We start from the raw sequence: 20,176 nt of genomic DNA, 5'->3' as shown, positions 1-20,176 counted from the left end.
TATGCAGTGCGGTGTTTGAAATTAAATGAAGATATGATCTTCGCACTTTGCTGGACAATTTAAGCAATCGTCTCAGGACCTGAAAAAATCAGGTGACTCAATGGGATTCGAACCCATGACCTCTGCGGTGCCGGTGCAGTGCTCTGACCAACTGAGCTATGAAGTCACACAGTGGTGAGCAGGTCAATATTGTTGGGCATAGTATCATTACATCATACTATGATTTTCTCACTAAAAACATGACTTCAACTCAATAGCAACTACTTGAAAAAATTATAGAAACTGCTATAATAAATTACCCAGATGCAATGAAATGTGATTGAGCCAAAGATGTTTTCGAATCAATTTGCTCTTGTTTCCCATCATTATCTTCCTTGTCACAGTCTATGACTTCAATACGTGGAAGCATAGATTGCTTAACATCTGACTTTATGTCATTTTTCATTTCAAATGTTGGTGACATTAAGAAATCATCATCACTTGAGTCTTCACTTTTGTCAGCTCTCCATCCTTTTAAACCAGCACCTGGTACTGCCACCAGTGTTCTAACATAAACTGGTCCCTGTTTGGAAATATGCTTCAAAAGTTTTCCCGTGAAAGGCCCATTATTTACTTTAACTATTTCAAAATTATTCTCGAACAAACTCAAAATTATTTTCATGAGTAGTTAACCTAGCAAGTTTCTCTTTAAAAATGCACAATATTTTGCTCTTGACGTCATCCTCCGACATTTCATCATCGACTGCCACGGCTGACTCAGCAAAACCATTTGCATAAAGGTACTCCCTAAAACAACCTCGGGGCACAGTCTGCACCTGGGGACCTGGTAGTAAAAAAAAGTCCTTGAGCTGGTACTTCAACTTTACTTCAGTTGGTTTCCTTTTTGTATGACTACATGATGAAGATGAAGAGGAGCCATATCGTTTAAAGCCTTTCTTTGGTACGTAGTTAGCTTAAGTTGGATTATATCCATAAGTTAATTCACTTTGACGACTAGATGAAGCAGCACTTATGCTTGGAAATAAATTACCAAGAGCTTCCTCTGTTGATATTTTTGAATCTTCTTTCTTCATATTTTCTTCAACAGAAGGGTTTTCTTTTATGGCTTTAACCGCCTCGATTAGTTTGTCTATCATTTTGTCCGCCATCTTACAACTTACATCGAAATTCGACAACATGAAGTTTTACAAAAAATTACATGTGGCGTACTGCAGGCAGCAATAAAGTATTAAACTTTTCAGAAGTACTATAATTTTATATCAAACATAGTAATAAATTTGAAATAGAAGTTTGATCTTTTGTGAAGTATTTTTGTCTGTATCGGCGCGCCATATATAACGCACTTTTAATCAAAACAACATATATTAGTATGATTCTCAAGATCTCTTTTTGCATTTATAACATATATATATATACAGACAAACTGCCACAAATTAACAATTGCAAATAATTCAATTTTTTAAATAAAACTTGTCTTATGTTATATATATTTTTAATTTTTTTAACTTTTTTAATTTTTTTCATTTTTCAATTTTTTTCAACACAAAATCTATTTTTATATTTCTTATTTAACAACCAAACATATTTACATTTTTCTGTTTTCTTTAATTTTTTTGAACTTATTTTGGAATTACTCAAAGTTTTTTTCCTTTCTTTATAACAAACATGAAAAGTTTTTGAACAGTACTTTTAAACAATTTTCCAGTACTTTTTTTTATTTGTTTTTGTTTTTTTTAGATTTTTTTGCAAAATTTTTTTTTAGATTATTCTTGAATTAACAATTAAATTATATTCATTTTTAGCTACAGACAACTGGTGTGAAGAAGGATGGTTTTAAAGGTGTGACAACGAGTACATCACTTAACTTTCGAACCCTTGATAAAGCTACATAACCAGTACCAGGTGGTATGATATCCTTATCAAACCAAATAGTACATTTTGAAAGTGTTTGTCCTTGGCTTTTGCTTATAGTTATAGCGTATCCTATACGAAAGGGAAATGAGACTTTTTGTTGTCCATTAACTTCAGACGTAACTTGATACACTGGCACAATGATGTTATTTGGCATTTTGAGGAAAATAGTGTGATTTTGACATGTTTCAACATAAGCCATTTGCCCATTTACAACATTTGCTTCTTTATTGCAATTTTGTGAAATGATAACCTTCATTCCTTTGTAAATTGGAAAAGCTTCGTCCGTGTTGTCCAGATGAAAATAACCTAATGCATTTTCATTGCAAAAAAGTGATGTAACAACCAAGTTATTTAAATAATCTGCAGCTGAATTTGTAAAAGTTAGAATTGTTGAATCCATGTTTTCAATGAAAGAATTCATAAATTCAGTAGGTGTAATGTTTCCATGTGGAAATATGACACGGTTATGCTGTATATTATTTAGAATTTCTTGATTTGGACGCCAATTTCTTATATGATCCAAAAATTGAAGATATTCTACATCACCCACACGATGTTGTCCATGTAAAATGAAGTGATATGTCGAAGAAACAAATTGACTGTTAGATAAAGGTGATGGTACATTAACTATTATTCCATCTTTTTTCTCAAAAGGCTGCTGTTGAGAGTTATCGCCACCCAAAATCAAAACAGGCCTGTAAACTAATCTATTAAAGGTGTCCATTATGTGTGCGAAAATTTTCTCTGAGATTTGTGAAATTTCATCAATAATGACGATATCATAATATGATATTGCCCAATTTGTGGTTGGTACTTCTTCCACATCAATTGGTACATTGAAAGCAGCATGAACTGTGTCACATATAACATTAACAGCCACGCGAGATCTAAATCGACTAGCCAAAAGTCCAGTAGGTGCTGCCACAAGTATATTTTTGCCACTGCGTACATGCTCTTTAATGCAACACATCAATGTCTCCGTCTTACAACGTCCTGCTTTTCCTTGAATTAGAATTGGCTTTTGCCATAGAAATTGTTGTTCACTCGAGTATTCTGACAATGTTGAATTTAAACTTTCATAATGATAGTGATTTGTAGGAGTTGCTAAAAATTCATTGTTAATTTGTTGAAATGTGTTGTTAATGCAACATTCATCTTCCAAATCACTATCTTCACCACCTGAAATTTGCTGTTGAAGTTCACATCTATTTGTAAAACTGGATCTATAATATAAATCCCTAGTGGAAACTGCTCTTTTTACGTGTGCAGATGCTGCTGCTTGCCATGAATCAAGTGCAAAATCTATTGAGTCACATGATAGTTGTTGCAATGCAACTTGTCTTGTTTTAATGATATTCATTTGCCAAAGGTAATACATGTCATTTAAACTACATATGTATGATAATACTGTGGAAATAAAACTTTCCTTATGACCTTGGACTGACAAATATTTAGCTATCTTTTCATTATTTTTCCAAAGGTTTGCAAAATGAAATGTGGCAGCTACAAACCACTTTAGCTCATCAGGTAATTGTTCATGCTAGGGCTTACAATATCTGACAATTGTCTATGTGGCAAGTTGATGAATACGTACTGAAAGAAAAATTGTTAGTTAAAAATAGAGGGCATTTTAAATCCTACTAAGGTTGACCCTCGTTTGTAAATTTTTGGGGTTCTCGAATTTGTTTCATGTTTTCTTAGCCACAATGTCATTGACATGTCTATTAATTGTGCTCCTCGTTGCCAATACTTAATTGCTGTTTTGTCTTCAAGCACTTTACCACTAGTTGGAACTGTATACCGTTTCGTTCGACAATTTGTCCATGCTATTTTCTTTGATTGCAAAAAAAAGTACATTTCTGGTTCAGTAGGATTATTTTGCATCAAATATCTTGTTGCAGCTAGTCTACCATTTAAATGATAAGAATAAATGCTATCTAATGCTGTACTATCCTGAAATTTTGTGACATACGATGTTACATATTTAAGAAGCATTGCAACTCCATTTGTTGTTTGGTAGTCCATGAGGCACTTCAATGCAGGAATAAGAGTTGCTATATAAGCTCTGAGATTCAATACAAACGCTTCTGCTGGATGTTTAATATGATGAATTTGTCTATCATTATCTGTTGCAATATAACTGTCTTGTTCCTGTAAATTTGAGCAATCACAAGCTTTATCAGAAGGTTGCAATTTATGAACTAGAAAAGAAAGTTCTGTATTATTTTCAGGGATGTCAGCACGAACTAGATGGTGTTGCATTTTAGTTAAATCCTTAAGCCAAATAAGCATGTGAACATGTAAAGTTCCTCTTTTCTGAAATTCAAATCTATAAAAGTATGTGTTTATATTTTGCTGAGAACTGCTCCTGTTGTAGCTAAAGACATGTTACGACCACTTATTACAATTGCTGCCAGTAAGATAACCACGTATTATTTGCTCTAAAACATGAGCTATATGAAAAGTTTCAAATGCAGGTAATTGTGTTGCATCTAACCCAGTTTCATATCTGATTGCTGATATCCAACGAGCAAAAGGAAAAGTCCATTCATATGGACTTATCGTGATGAAGACACTAGGAAGGCTAAATTGTTCAATGGCATCTAAAAGGTATAAATGCTGCCATTGCCAGTAAGTGGGAGAGAACGTTTTTGTGTCTAGTGCTCTTGCAGGAGAACAATTGCGATAACGTGCTGTGTTTATTGCACCACTAACCAGGGGCGGATCTAGGATTTTTCAAACATCAGTCATAAAACGTCGAAGGCGCCTGGGGGGTCTGAGGCATTATCCCCTGAGAAATTTTGAATTTCAGAGCCTTGAAAATGCCATTTTCAGCGTTTTAGAGCAAAATTTATTTGTGGGCATCGTTTTTGCGTAAAAACAACACATTTTGCTTACGTTTTTTTCAAAAAAAAAAATGAAGTGAACAATACTTGAATGTTTTGCCAAATATTTAGGCTCATTATCATGCCAAATATATGGCTCATTAGCATGTCTAGGAACGTAAAATTTATTTTACAATAATGCTATTCAAAAACAGATATAGTCTTTAAAAATTTCTACCAAGTTGTCAGGCATAGACCTCCCTAGAGACCCCCATTCAAACCTCTATGTAATGAGTTTAGTTAAGTTAGAATTTTGGTACTACAAGTGACAGTTCATAGATATAGAAAAGCTCAGACTTCAAACCATGCAAGTTTATTGTAACCCTTTACCCATCTCCACATCAGTGCCAGCAAATTCACCTTTTGAGAAAAAACTCAAAATTTTTTTCTGCCAAAGGTTAAGCAAAAATTATCAGAGTGAAAATTTGCAGTTAAGGACAGCTTAATGCCATAAATGTTTATTAGGCATTTCACTAGACTATTATCTCCTGTAAGTATATGCAAGGTGTGCTATATAGCAATCACTAGTAGCATTGTATTTGCAAATACAAACAGAATGTAACCAACATGTCTTTAATTATATAATTATAAATTTATCCATAAATTTCCACCCTCTTGAAAAAATTCACATTTTGGACAGCAGCATTCATGTCAATATATGAATTTGTAAAAGATTTCCATCAATTCCATCTGATTGTAGTTTAGTTTCTATCATGCTTATAAAAATTACTATAAAACGATCAAACATTCAATTCAGACAGCGAGCTTGACTATGTTAGTTCAGTTGGCTATCAGTCGAAATCCGTCAAACCAATCACACTAAAGCAAAATTCAAATGAACCAATTGTAAGATAGCAATTGGACTCCTTATACGTCCGCCACCCTTATTATCAGTTGAGACCATTCCAGACTGTCCACTGATCTGGCTATTGACCAATAAAATAAGCGTTTTTGACGTTCATAGACTCCTTTATTCGTCGAACCAGTCAAGCCACCCCGCTTATCAGTCGGTTATTCCAGGTCAATTAAAATTCAACTGATCTGGTTACCAACGAGATATTCATTGGATTAGTCATTAGTTTTCAATAATAAATAATGCGGGATTTTTACCACGAAGTAAATGCGATGAGAAAATAAGAATAATTAATGAATTTTTAATTAATATGAATAGGTAATTTTTGAATTTCAAACATCAGTCGCGCGACGGATTTGACATACTCTAGATCCGCCCCTGCCACTAACAACTTTGTATAGAGCTCTTTCATATTGCCATTGAAGTAAATCAAAATGTAGCCCATAATCTAAAATCTCTGAAAATAATTTTGCACAAAATGAAGCTTTCATACTTAAGCGACTTTCCTTGCCACAAATTATGCTCTCACACCATGAAGAAAATGGATAAATGTTAGGCCAAAGAGCGCATTCTATTCCTTCAGTTAAAAAAAAGTCATAGCAATTGATCGTTTCACCACTTCTTAATTTGTCATTTTGTAATTGTATAAAGTGAGAATAATGTGATGTGTTCGACGACATCAAATATTCATAAGCTTGCTGGCATTTTTCCTTCTCAATTGGGCAAGACAAACTTCTAATTTTTTCATTGACTGATGTTGATAATTTCAAGGTGATCATGCCTGTTTTAACCCTATATCCTTGGCTTTGTCTGCTATAAAATCCACAGTCTATATCAAATGGTCTTAATGTTTTTATATTTTCTATAGAAAGATTCAATAATATGTTTGGTATGCAATTATATCGAGGTACAAAGTATCTTGTTGACCTGCAGTTACATTTGTTTTTTTCTCTAGGTTTTAATTTTTTTTTTAAATTGTAAGGTAAGTTCACTGTTACAACAGAATTGCAATTATCACAAATGTAGAAACTGTTTTCTTCAGCCCAAAATTTCAATGCATCTGACTGCAAACTACTTAAATACTTTAATAGTGAAGTCGATTTTTTCTCAAGATGAACCATTAGCTCATATTTCTTTCGATGGTCAAACCAATCTTTTGCCTGTTTTCAAAAGAATGAGAGTAATAATTACCCAAAACAGAGACAAATCAAATGGTGTCATTAATGGCCAAATTGCTAGTGTACATGCGTTTCATAACAGCACAATTTTCCTTGAATTGCCAAATAAGACAATTGTGCCAATTTATCAAGTTACAACATATACAAATAATGAGAATGTAACAAGTTATCCATTACGTATTGGGTATGCAAATACAATATGTAAATCGCAAGGCCAAACATTGTGTAATGTTATATTGTGGTTTTAATGTGAAAAAATTCCACCGGGGACGGCATATGTTGCATTGTCACGAGTACGCAAACGGGAAAATATTAAATTCTTGTTTCCATTAAAAAACTCATTTTTCACACCTGTTTTGACATAAGTGTCAAAGCTTTTATATCACATATTGATAGGGAAACATCTTTAACTTTTTATATCAAAAATTATTACTACAGTGTAAGTTTAGGTAAAAAAAGATTAAAAATTAAAAAAAATGTATAAAAAAATTAAAAAAATTTCTAAATAAGTTGTTGCTATGAAGAAATTACAATTGTGTGAAAAAGGAAGTTAATATTTATATGTAATTGGCATTTCCCTTTAGCACATTGTTACATTTAAAAATTGTAAAAATTCATTTTCTGCTTCAGAATTTCTTACTGGAAAGTAAAAAACAAAGAAATAAATATATAGCACAAAATGATACACAGTTCATTAGATAATTTTTTAAAAAACACTTCAATTAATACTGTTTTCTTAATATTTAACGAGTTATGAATTTGTAATTGTTAGATGCAGAAAGGAAAAACGTCATCATTTAGTCCAGGAACACCAAAGGCTGTTTCCTATTTTAACCACTTTCCAGCAAATTTCCTTAAACCGTATGGCCTGGCTGATGATGTGCCCTCACAAGATGTGATAATGCGAAGCACGAAACCAGTAAGCAACGAATGGTTACTGAGGCCAGCCATTGCAATGAGCGAATTTGCTGATACCATTTACCAAAACGTGTCGCTCTTGGAGAATAAAAAATTCTCTTTTATTAAACGTGGCAAACTAAATCATTTCTTTATGGAAATGAAAAAATACATGAATTCACTCGAACGGCTCAATTCAAAACAGCAGAAAATGCAACAAAAGAAGACGTGCAAAAAAATATTTTTAAGATGTTCTATAATGAAGAATCTGTTATTGCAGATACTGTGCAAGAATTCTTCAAGGCTATGGAAATGCCTTTAGCTTCAGATACAGAAGAATCTGATTAACATGTAATAATGTTTAAAAAACCACAATGGAAAACATTTGCTACCATTGTTTTAAAAAATATTTTGTTGTGCCATAATATAATGTTATTTTTTTCCTAAACAATTTGTCATAAAATATTATAGATGCAATTGAGTGGTATCATTTACATTTCATTTTTGTTATTGTTGTGTTGATTATTAGTTTTGTTCCTACTGTAAGGCAGAGAAGTATTTTTCAAGAAACAACGAAGAAAAACATTATATTGTCTGCTATCCAATATGTTATTGCAAGCTCACTAATTAAGAAAAATATCATATTTCCATTTTGAACATAATAATTCATTAAAAAATAATATAAGATTACGTGTTGGCTTTGTTAAATAATTCGTGGTAATGATGACCCAAGCAAAACAAAACCATGGATGTTGTTGGAAGTGAAGCAGGGTGGGAAGGTTTGGGATTGGAAAGATTTGATTATTATAAAAGGCGTGTGTTATTAAAAACGACCAATACATAAATTCTTATATGTTTGTAAATGATGATCGTCCAGGTTAATAAAGTCCTGAGAAGGACTGTTTTTGTTGTTGTTGACTGACGTTTCGACAACCTTAGCGGTAGTCATCTTCAGAGTGAAATGAGGAGTAAACGTCAGGTTAGCTGTATTTGTTGTCTGGTTCTTACGTCATTGTATTGTGTGTACATGAAATGTGCAGGAAATGTGTATTGTCATTGTGGATTAGTGTGAAGTGAAATATTTTATTTATTTATTTTTTTTTTTTTAGTTGTGATGTGTGATTTAGGTGTGACGTTTTTAGTTGTAGTGTGTGGGTGTCAATTGTGTATTGTCATTGTGAATTAGTTTGAAGTGTAATGTTTTTAGTTGATCGTTTGTTTGTATTGTGAATAAGTCGTTTGTAAGGTGCCGGTAATTGCTGTGATCTGTTCAGGGGGGTTTCTTCCAAGTTGGTATACCAACTTTCTAATGTAAGCCGTTGTCTATAGTCAGTACTGTAAGTGATGCATTGCCGAGTCCCAGTCAATGTTGTGCTTTGTGATTCGGTGATGTTCGGCAATGTGATTAGTTTTGTCTTGTTTCTTAGTAGCTCGTTTGTGCTCAGTAAGTCTTATGTTTAAGTTCCTGCCAGTTTCGCCGATATAGGAGGCGTGGCAGTCGGAGCAGTTTATTTTTGTAAACTGCACCTTGTCGTTCGTTGGGTTGTTCTTTGTCCTTTATGTTCGTTAGTACTTGTCGTAACGTTGTGATTGGTTTATGTGCAACACGTATGTTGTATGGTCGTACGATACGCGGAGATAGTCTCAGACGTACCTTTGATGTAAGGTATCGTTGCTGTTGTCACTGAGTTGTTCGTTTCTTTGGGTTCGTTGGGTTTGTAAGTGTTGCGTTTGATAAAGTCAAATTATATTATTTTTCCATTAGTATTCTTATATTATTATAACTTTTCTGAAAAATTTTTTTTTTTTATAACTTTTGCGTGTGATGCGCGATTTCGCTCAAATTTGAACTGAACATTGCCCTGATGTTTCAAAACAATTGTAAAAAATTTCAAGTGTGTAGCGTTGTTAAACCAGAAGTTATTAGCTATGACGTCACAATACAATGTTTTCATTAATAACTTTTGAGAGACAAGTCCAATTTGAAATCGGATTTCAGATTCGGAACGAGCGTTGAATATTAGATGGGGGGGGTAACCGGAGGGAAAGCATTATCAAAGCCCTAACACGCAAATTTAGACGAAATTTTCGACAAAATGCAAATTTTTAAAATTTTTAATAAACGTTTGCATAACATTTTCAAGGAAATTTCCTTTGTGAAATCTCATTTCGTATGAAGTTATGTTTACTTTTTATGAAAATTTACAGATTGGAAAGCTTCGTTAGAGCGTTTTAGAACGATTCATTCCTTGGTTTTAAAAAGATTTTTAGAAACATTTAAGTATTTCTGTCAATAATTGGCTCTGTTAATTCTAAATCTAAGTAATAGACATTTGTTCAATAACTATGAATTTGTAGCTATAGCCTACAATTATTAGTACTGAAGCGATACTTGAGCGATTTTGCTCAAATTTGGACTGAACATGGCCCTAATGTGTTTCAACAATTTTTAAAAGTTTTAAGTGTGTAGCGTTGTTAAACCGGAAGTTATTAGCTATGACGTCATACTACAATGTTTTCGTTAATAACTTTTGAGAGACAAGTCCGATTTGAAATCGGATTTCAGATTCGGAAAGAACGTTAAATATTAGATGGGGGGTAACCGGGAGGAAAGCATTATTAAAGCCCTAACACGCAAATTTACATGAAATTTTCGACAACATGCAAATTTTTTAAATTTTTAATAAACGTTTGCATAACATTTTCAAGGAAATTTCCTCTGTGAAATCTTATTCGTATGAAGTTATGTTTACTTTTTATGAAAATTTAGCAGATTGGAAAGCTTCGTAAGAGCGTTTTACAACGTTTCATTGCTTGGTTTTGAAAATCATTTCATCATCATCATCATCATTGTAATTTCTTCATAGCAACAACTTATTTACAAACTTTTTTTATTTTTTTTATACATTTTTTTTAATTTTTAATCTTTTTTTACCTAAACTTACACTGTAGTAATAATTTTTGATATAAAAGTTAAGGATGTTTCCTATCAATATGTGATATAAAAGCTTTGACACTTATGTCAAAACAGGTGTGAAAATGAGTTTTTAATGGAAACAAGAATTTAATATTTTCCCGTTATTACATCGTGACAATGCAACATATGCCGTCCCGTGGAATTTTTTCACAGTCAAACCACAATATAACATTAGACAATGTTTGGCCTTGCGATTTACATATTGTATTTGCATACCCAATACGTAATGGATAACTTGTTACATTCTCATTATTTGTATTTGTTGTAACTTGATAAATTGGCACAATTGTCAGGCAATTCAAGGAAAATTGTGCTGTTATGGAACGCATGTACACTTTTGGCCATTAATGACACCATTTGATTTGTCTCTGTTTTGGGTAATTATTACTCTCATTCTTTGAAAACAGGCAAAAGATTGGTTTGACCATCGAAAGAAATATGAGCTAATGGTTCATCTTGAGCAAAATCGACTTCACTATTAAAGTATTTAAGTAGTTTGCAGCATTGTTGGAAATTTGTCAAAAGTGTAACATTTTCTCACTGCATGAATTGGGCCATTAACTTTTCTTCACACATTTGTCCATCTACACATATGACCATTTCCTTTGGAACTCGTCCAAAACTTTTGCTCTGGTTGCCAATGTCTGATATGATCTAAGAATGTCAAATATTCCTTATCTCCAAATCTATGTTGTCCATGCAGGAAAAGTGATAATTAGAACTAACAAATTGCTCATTATTAAGTGGACTTTTCACATTGACTATTCGAATATTTCAACAAGAACTTTCCTTACTTTACTAAACTAATAAGAAACCAAACTCGCAATACACGTCTTGTCTTGAGTAAAGCACAATACTCAATGATAATTATCAGGATAACTGCTCCTTATATATGAACATAACTGTGATTTCATTGGCTAAAATAGAGGTTTACTCAGAGGTCCGACATTTGGATCAAAACTTAGGAAATATCAAAAAGCATTCCCTCATTGGCAAAGATTCTTCACAGAAGCAAGATCTCTCAAGGTTTATTAAAGAATTTTTAAAGACAGCTTAAGAAGTATTATGGCAACCAACAGATCAAACTCACCACTGAAATCGCCTGATCTCCCAAGGAGTTGGTTTCTTCAACCAATTCGTTAGGCACTTTATCAGACCTTATGGCGAAGCTGATGATGCTCCATCTGAAGAAACAGTCATACGAAGAATAAAGCCTTTTAATTGTGAATGGCTCATTCGTCCGAAAGTCGCAGTATCAGAAACAGCTGCAACCATTTTGGAGAATGCAAAGTTATTTGATGAAAATGGAAGTGAATACAGCGATATACTTAACGAAAAGTTTCTACAAGCTTTGCTGAAAAGTTTTCTTTGATTCAAGACGACCTAAAACTACTGAAAAAAGATTCAGACGAAGCCAACTAAAGATAATGTCATTGCTTTGCTTAAATTTTTATACAAAGAAGATGCAGAGCTTGATAAAATTGTCGATTCAATGTTCAAATATGGTGGTGCCCTGTTTGCTATGAGCTGCAACATAATTGTAGCTAGAACATTAATACGAAACCACGAATCATACGCTGGATTGGTGGCAGCTGAAAATCAATCTGATGCAGACGTCAAACGTAAGAAAGACATCAAAGAAATGAAAAGTTCCTCACAAAAAACATTGTAGGAGAAACAACGAAAAAAGATGTAATAACACAGCAAGGAAAAGACTTGAAAGCGTGTTTGACGAGGACAAAGACGAAGAAGATCAACCACCATGAAAGAAAACAAAAAGTAAGAGCAAGGAAAATGACGTATAAAACATCTCAAAACATTGTATAAAGTATGTATAGTTAATCGATTTGTTATGCAGAATTCAGTTGTTATTAAAATGCAAAAAAAATTGCCATATCATCAATAGCATTTAATATAATATACTTAGATTAAAAGCGAAAAAGATGTTCACTAAATGAAAATGGGTGATTAAAAGAAAGGCAGTTTGGGTGGATGGGTTGTGAAGAACGCCTTGGTTCGCTAAGATCATTTGTAAGCCATTGGTTATCCCTGTGGTTACTTTTCTGACACCCCTAGCTTAAAACTCATAAAGACTAAAGGATCGATAGGCCATGCTTTCACAGTTTGTATTCATACTGAAAATCAAAATCAAGTGAGCTTTTACCCTTTTATTCTACATGAGATTTCCGTTCTCATTGAGCTCACCTTAGGACACCTGCGTTATCATATGACAGTCGTGCCGCCCAGCCAAACTCCCAACCTGACAGTGTCTTCGGCTCTGATCGACCGGCAGAAGAGCGATCTTAATTCCAAAAAGTGGACTTGATGTCCAGCTCCGCTTCACCAATAAGTAAAAACGATAAGAGTAGTGGTATTTCACCGACAGATTGCTCCTCCCACTTATTCTACACCTCTCATGTTCTTTCACAGAGTCAGACTAGAGTCAAGCTCAACAGGGTCTTCTTTCCCCAATGTTGTTGCCAAGCCTGTTCCCTTGGCTGTGGTTTCGCTAGATAGTAGATAGGGACAGTGGGAATCTCGTTAATCCATTCATGCGCGTCACTAATTAGATGACGAGGCTCACGTAATCTTATATTATTTTTTAATGAATTATTATGTTCAAAATGGAAATATGATATTTTTCTTAATTCGTGAGCTTGCAATAACATATTTGATAGCAGACAATATAATGTTTTTCTTCGTTGTTTCTTGAAAAATACTTCTCTGCCTTACAGTAGGAACAAAACTAATAATCAACACAACAATAACAAAAATGAAATGTAAATGATACCACTCAATTGCATCTATATTTTATGACAAATTGTTTAGGAAAAAAATAACATATTATGGCACAACAAAATATTTTTTAAAACAAACAATGGTAGCAAATGTTTTCCATTGTGGTTTTTTAAACATTATTACATGTTAATGAGATTCTTCTGTATCTGAAGCTAAAGGCATTTCCATAGCCTTGAAGAATTCTTGCATAGTATCTGCAATAACAGATTCTTCATTATAGAACATCTTAAAAATATTTTTTTGCACGTCTTCTTTTGTTGCATTTTCTGCTGTTTTGAATTGAGCCGTTCGAGTGAATTCATGTATTTTTTCATTTCCATAAAGAAATGATTTAGTTTGCCACGATTAATAAAAGAGAATTTTTTATTCTCCAAGAGCGACACGTTTTGGTAAATGGTATCAGCAAATTCGCTCATTGCAATGGCTGGCCTCAGTAACCACTCGTTGCTTACTGGTTTCGTGCATCGCATTATCACCTCTTGTGAGGGCACATCATCAGCCAGGCCATACGGTTTAAGGAAATTTGCTGGAAAGTGGTTAAAATAGGAAACAGCCTTTGGTGTTCCTGGACTAAATGATGACGTTTTTCCTTTCTGAATCTAACAATTACAAATTCATCACTTGTTAAATATTAAGAAAACATTATTAATTGAAGTGTTTTTTAAAAAATTATCTAATGAACTGTGTATCATTTTGTGCTTTATATTTATTTCTTTGTTTTTTACTTTCCAGAAAAAGATTCTGAAGCAGAAAATGAATTTTTACAATTTTTAAATGTAACAATGTGCTAAAGGGAAATGCCAATTACATATAAATATTAACTTCCTTTTTCACACAATTGTAATTTCTTCATAGCAACAACTTATTTACAAATTTTTTTTATTTTTTTTATACATTTTTTTTAATTTTTAATCTTTTTTTACCTAAACTTACACTGTAGTAATAATTTCTGATATAAAAAGTTAAGGATGTTTCCCTATCAATATGTGATATAAAAGCTTTGACACTTATGTCAAAACAGGTGTGAAAAATGAGTTTTTTAATGGAAACAAGAATTTAATATTTTCCCGTTTGCGTACTCGTGACAATGCAACATATGCCGTCCCCGGTGGAATTTTTTCACAGTCAAACCACAATATAACATTAGACAATGTTTGGCCTTGCGATTTACATATTGTATTTGCATACCCAATACGTAATGGATAACTTGTTACATTCTCATTATTTGTATATGTTGTAACCTGATAAATTGGCACAATTGTCTTATTTGGCAATTCAAGGAAAATTGTGCTGCTATGGAACGCATGTACACTAGCAATTTGGCCATTAATGACACCATTTGATTTGTCTCTGTTTTGGGTAATTATTACTCTCATTCTTTTGAAAACAGGCAAAAGATTGGTTTGACCATCGAAAGAAATATGAGCTAATGGTTCATCTTGAGCAAAAATCGACTTCACTATTAAAGTATTTAAGTAGTTTGCAGCATTGTTGGAAATTTGTCAAAAGTGTAACATTTTCTGACTGCATGAATTGGGCCATTAACTTTTCTTCACACATTTGTCCATCTACACATATGACCATTTCCCTTTGGAACTCGTCCAAAACTTTGCTCTGGTTGCCAATGTCTGATATGATCTAAGAATGTCAAATATTCCTTATCTCCAAATCTATGTTGTCCATGCAGGAAAAAGTGATAAGTAGAACTAACAAATTGCTCATTATTAAGTGGACTTTTCACATTGACTATTCGAATATTTCAACAAGAACTTTCCTCACTTTACTAAACTAATAAGAAACCAAACTCGCAATACACGTCTTGTCTTGAGTAAAGCACAATACTCAATGATAATTATCAGGATAACTGCTCCTTATATATGAAAAATAACTGTGATTTCATTGGCTAAAATAGAGGTTTACTCAGAGGTCCGACATTTGGATCAAAACTTAGGAAATATCAAAAAGCATTCCCTCATTGGCAAAGATTCTTCACAGAAGCAAGATCTCTCAAGGTTTATTAAAGAATTGTTAAAGACAGCTTAAGAAGTATTATGGCAACCAACAGATCAAACTCACCACTGAAATCGCCTGATCTCCCAAAGGAGTTGGTTTCTTCAACCAATTCGTTAGGCACTTTATCAGACCTTATGAAGCTGATGATGCTCCATCTGAAGAAACAGTCATACGAAGAATAAAGCCTTTTAATTGTGAATGGCTCATTCGTCCGAAAGTCGCAGTATCAGAAACAGCTGCAACCATTTTGAGAATGCAAAGTTATTTGATGAAAATGGAAGTAAATACAGCGATATACTTAACGAAAAGTTTCTACAAGCTTTTGCTGAAAAGTTTTCTGATTCAAGACGACCTAAAACTACTGAAAAAGATTCAGACGAGAAGCCAACTAAAGATAATGTCATTGCTTTGTTAAATTTTTATACAAAGAAGATGCAGAGCTTGATAAAATTGCCGATTCAATGTTCAAATATGGTGGTGCCCTGTTTGCTATGAGCTGCAACATAATTGTAGCTAGAACATTAATACGAAACCACGAATCATACGCTGGATTGGTGGCAGCTGAAAATCAATCTGATGCAGACGTCAAACGTAAGAAAGACATCAAAGAAATGAAAAAGTTCCTCACAAAAAAACATTGTAGGAGAAACAACGAAAAAAAGATGTAATAACACAGCAAGGAAAAGACTTGAAAGCGTGTTTGACGAGGACAAAGACGAAGAAGATCAACCACCATGAAAGAAAAACAAAAAAAGTAAGAGCAAGGAAAATGACGTATAAAAACATCTCAAAAACATTGTATAAAGTATGTATAGTTAAATCGATTTGTTATGCAGAATTCAGTTGTTATTAAAATGCAAAAAAAATTGCCATATCATCAATAGCATTTAATATAATATACTTAGATTAAAAGCGAAAAAGATGTTCACTGAATGAAAATGGGTGATTAAAAGAAAGGCAGTTTGGGTGGATGGGTTGTGAAGAACGCCTTGGTTCGCTAAGATCATTTGTAAGCCATTGGTTATCCCTGTGGTTACTTTTCTGACACCCCTAGCTTAAAACTCATAAAGACTAAAGGATCGATAGGCCATGCTTTCACAGTTTGTATTCATACTGAAAATCAAAATCAAGTGAGCTTTTACCCTTTATTCTACATGAGATTTCCGTTCTCATTGAGCTCACCTTAGGACACCTGCGTTATCATATGACAGTCGTGCCGCCCCAGCCAAACTCCCAACCTGACAGTGTCTTCGGCTCGGATCGACCGGCAGAAGAGCGATCTTAATTCCAAAAAGTGGACTTGATGTCCAGCTCGCTTCACCGAATAAGTAAAAAAACGATAAGAGTAGTGGTATTTCACCGACGGATTGCTCCTCCCACTTATTCTACACCTCTCATGTTCTTTCACAGAGTCAGACTAGAGTCAAGCTCAACAGGGTCTTCTTTCCCCGCTGTTGTTGCCAAGCCCGTTCCCTTGGCTGTGGTTTCGCTAGATAGTAGATAGGGACAGTGGGAATCTCGTTAATCCATTCATGCGCGTCACTAATTAGATGACGAGGCTCACGTAATCTTATATTATTTTTTAATGAATTATTATGTTCAAAATGGAAATATGATATTTTTCTTAATTCGTGAGCTTGCAATAACATATTTGATAGCAGACAATATAATGTTTTTCTTCGTTGTTTCTTGAAAAATACTTCTCTGCCTTACAGTAGGAACAAAACTAATAATCAACACAACAATAACAAAAATGAAATGTAAATGATACCACTCAATTGCATCTATAATATTTTATGACAAATTGTTTAGGAAAAAAAACATTATATTATGGCACAACAAAATATTTTTAAAACAAACAATGGTAGCAAATGTTTTCCATTGTGGTTTTTTAAACATTATTACATGTTAATCAGATTCTTCTGTATCTGAAGCTAAAGGCATTTCCATAGCCTTGAAGAATTCTTGCATAGTATCTGCAATAACAGATTCTTCATTATAGAACATCTTAAAAATATTTTTTGCACGTCTTCTTTGTTGCATTTTCTGCTGTTTTGAATTGAGCCGTTCGAGTGAATTCATGTATTTTTCATTTCCATAAAGAAATGATTTAGTTTGCCATGTTTAATAAAAGAGAATGTTTATTCTCCAAGAGCGACACGTTTTGGTAAATAGTATCGGCAAATTCGCTCATTGCAATGGCTGGCCTCAGTAACCACTCGTTGCTTACTGGTTTTGTGCGTCGCATTATCACCTCTTGTGAGGGCACATCATCAGCCAGGCCATACGGTTTAAGGAAATTTGCTGGAAAGTGGTTAAAATAGGAAACAGCCTTTGGTGTTCCTGGACTAAATGATGACGTTTTTCCTTTCTGCATCTAACAATTACAAATTCATCACTTGTTAAATAATTATTAATTGAAGTGTTTTTAAAAATTATCTAATGAACTGTGTATCATTTTGTGCTATATATTTATTTCTTTCTTTTTTACTTTCCAGAAAAAAATTCTGAAGCAGAAAATGCCAATTACATATAAATATTAACTTCCTTTTTCACACAATTGTAATTTCTTCATAGCAACAATTTATTTACAAATTTTTATTTTTTTACATTTATTTAATTTTTAATCTTTTTACCTAAACTTACACTGTAGTAATAATTTCTGATATAAAAGTTAAGGATGTTTCCCTATCAATATGTGATATAAAAGCTTTGACACTTATGTCAAAACAGGTGTGAAAAAATGAGTTTTTAATGGAAACAAGAATTTAATATTTTCCGTTTGCATACTTCAATGCAACATATGCCGTCCCGGTGGAATTTTTCACAGTCAAACCACAATATAACATTAGACAATGTTTGGCCTTGATTTACATATTGTATTTGCATACCCAATACGTAATGGATAACTTGTTACATTCTCATTATTTGTATATGTTGTAACTTGATAAATTGGCACAATTGTCTTATTTGGCAATTCAAGGAAAATTGTGCTGTTATGAAACGCATGTACACTAGCAATTTGGCCATTAATGACACCATTTGATTTGTCTCTGTTTTGGGTAATTATTACTCATTCTTTTGAAAACAGGCAAAAGATTGGTTTGACCATCGAAAGAAATATGAGCTAATGGTTCATCTTGAGCAAAAATCGACTTCACTATTAAAGTATTTAAGTAGTTTGCAGCATTGTTGGAAAATGTCAAAAGTGTAACATTTTCTGACTGCATGAATTGGGCCATTAACTTTTCTTCACACATTTGTCCATCTACACATATGACCATTTCCCTTTAGAACTCATCCAAAACTTTTGCTCTGGTTGCCAATGTCTGATATGATCTAAGAATGTCAAATATTCCTTATCTCCAAATCTATGTTGTCCATGTAGGAAAAGTGATAAGTAGAACTAACAAATTGCTCATTATTAAGTGGACTTTTCACATTGACTATTGGTTTATCGTCTTTGACAAACGGTTGCTGCTTAGAAATATCTCCTCCAAGTATCAGAATAGGCCTAAAAAGTATTCTATTAAGTGTAGAAATAACATGTTTGAAATTATCGTCTGAAATCATTGAAATTTCATCAATTACAACAAGGTCATATTGTGCAATACCCCATTTAGTTTTTGCTCGTTCTGTATCTGATAATGGCAATGAAATGCAGCATGTACTGTGTCACATGTAACATCTTCCAAAGTACAGCTCGAAAATGGCTAGCTAAAAGTCCAATTGGTGTTGAAACAAGAACATTTTTGCTTGTGAACAAAATATCTAACAATTTGGCAGATTGTCTCAGTTTTCCAGATCCCGGTTTTCCAACAACTAAAATTGGCTTTTTCACTCAAAACTTTCGTTATGAATCAAGCTTAAATCATTTTCTGTATAATGTTGTAGGTTTTCATTGTTTATACTGTCTGTTTCCATGGGTAATAGTCCAAAATCATTTGACAGATCGTCTTCACTAGTGTTCTCTGAATCTGATGCACTAGTGCAATTTGGTCCATGTTGATAACTATAATGTTGCTCTCTTAAAGCACACATGCAAGCTAGAAAACAACTTTATTTTATTGCAATGCTTATGAAAATAAGACTCAAGTTTCAAAGTTGTCGGCAAAATATTTTAAAGATATTTAGGATTATAATCGGTAAAAACACGATATTCGATGACCATTGCTAAAACGCCGTGAGATTGTTTAAGTCTGGGAACTGGGAAAGAGTGACGTATTCGTTGACATAAACAAGCATTGTTCTTATATCGTTCTACGACTTGCATGCAGTGCTTGCGGCTTTCGTAGTTTGCTATTACTCTTTTTATTTATCAAAGATTAATGGATTCTTCTGAAGAAGAAGCCGATTATTATATTATCATCAATAACAATAAGGTACAACCTTACATGTTTGAGCCTTTGGCCAACGCGCAAGGTGGTCATAATGATGAGAATTCTCCGTCATCGGAAAGCGAAGATAAACACATTCACAGAATTGGAAATGTTGAATGGTTAGTTGCATTTTATTGATGCTTCATTGTTTTTTCCCAAAGTAAAAACAATGTTTTTATCTTTTAGGTGTGAGTGTGGCTTTTGTGTGGTCATGAGTACAGGACGGGAAAGTATATTTTGCAAGAGTAAACAATACTGATCCTCTGATACATGGCGATCAT

The 20,176-nt window shown here is 33.3% G+C and overlaps 2 protein-coding genes and 1 non-coding gene across 3 annotated transcripts; 1 reads left to right on the top strand and 2 right to left on the bottom strand.

Moving 5' to 3' along the window:
• Positions 1-92: 92 nt before the first annotated feature.
• Trnaa-ggc lies at positions 93-167 on the bottom strand. The gene has a single exon. It is a non-coding gene; the product is annotated as a tRNA-Ala (tRNA).
• Positions 168-1,798: 1,631 nt separating this feature from the next.
• Positions 1,799-3,292, bottom strand: LOC124439032. Its single transcript, XM_046989240.1, has one exon. The coding sequence runs from the start codon at positions 3,290-3,292 to the stop codon at positions 1,799-1,801; it is 1,494 nt and encodes a 497-aa protein (XP_046845196.1).
• Positions 3,293-7,525: 4,233 nt separating this feature from the next.
• LOC124439027 lies at positions 7,526-12,376 on the top strand. The gene is made up of 2 exons (XM_046989227.1): positions 7,526-7,749; positions 12,107-12,376. Exons 1-2 carry the CDS (start codon positions 7,603-7,605, stop codon positions 12,374-12,376), a joined length of 417 nt encoding a protein of 138 aa, XP_046845183.1. The 5' UTR covers positions 7,526-7,602.
• The last annotated feature ends 7,800 nt before the right edge of the window (positions 12,377-20,176 follow it).

Source organism: Xenia sp. Carnegie-2017, unplaced genomic scaffold, assembly GCF_021976095.1.
Source record: "Xenia sp. Carnegie-2017 unplaced genomic scaffold, XeniaSp_v1 HiC_scaffold_1, whole genome shotgun sequence".
Lineage (NCBI taxonomy): Eukaryota > Metazoa > Cnidaria > Anthozoa > Malacalcyonacea > Xeniidae > Xenia > Xenia sp. Carnegie-2017.
The sequence above is the reverse complement of the archived record's forward strand: the minus strand, read 5'-3'. Positions and strand labels throughout refer to the sequence as shown.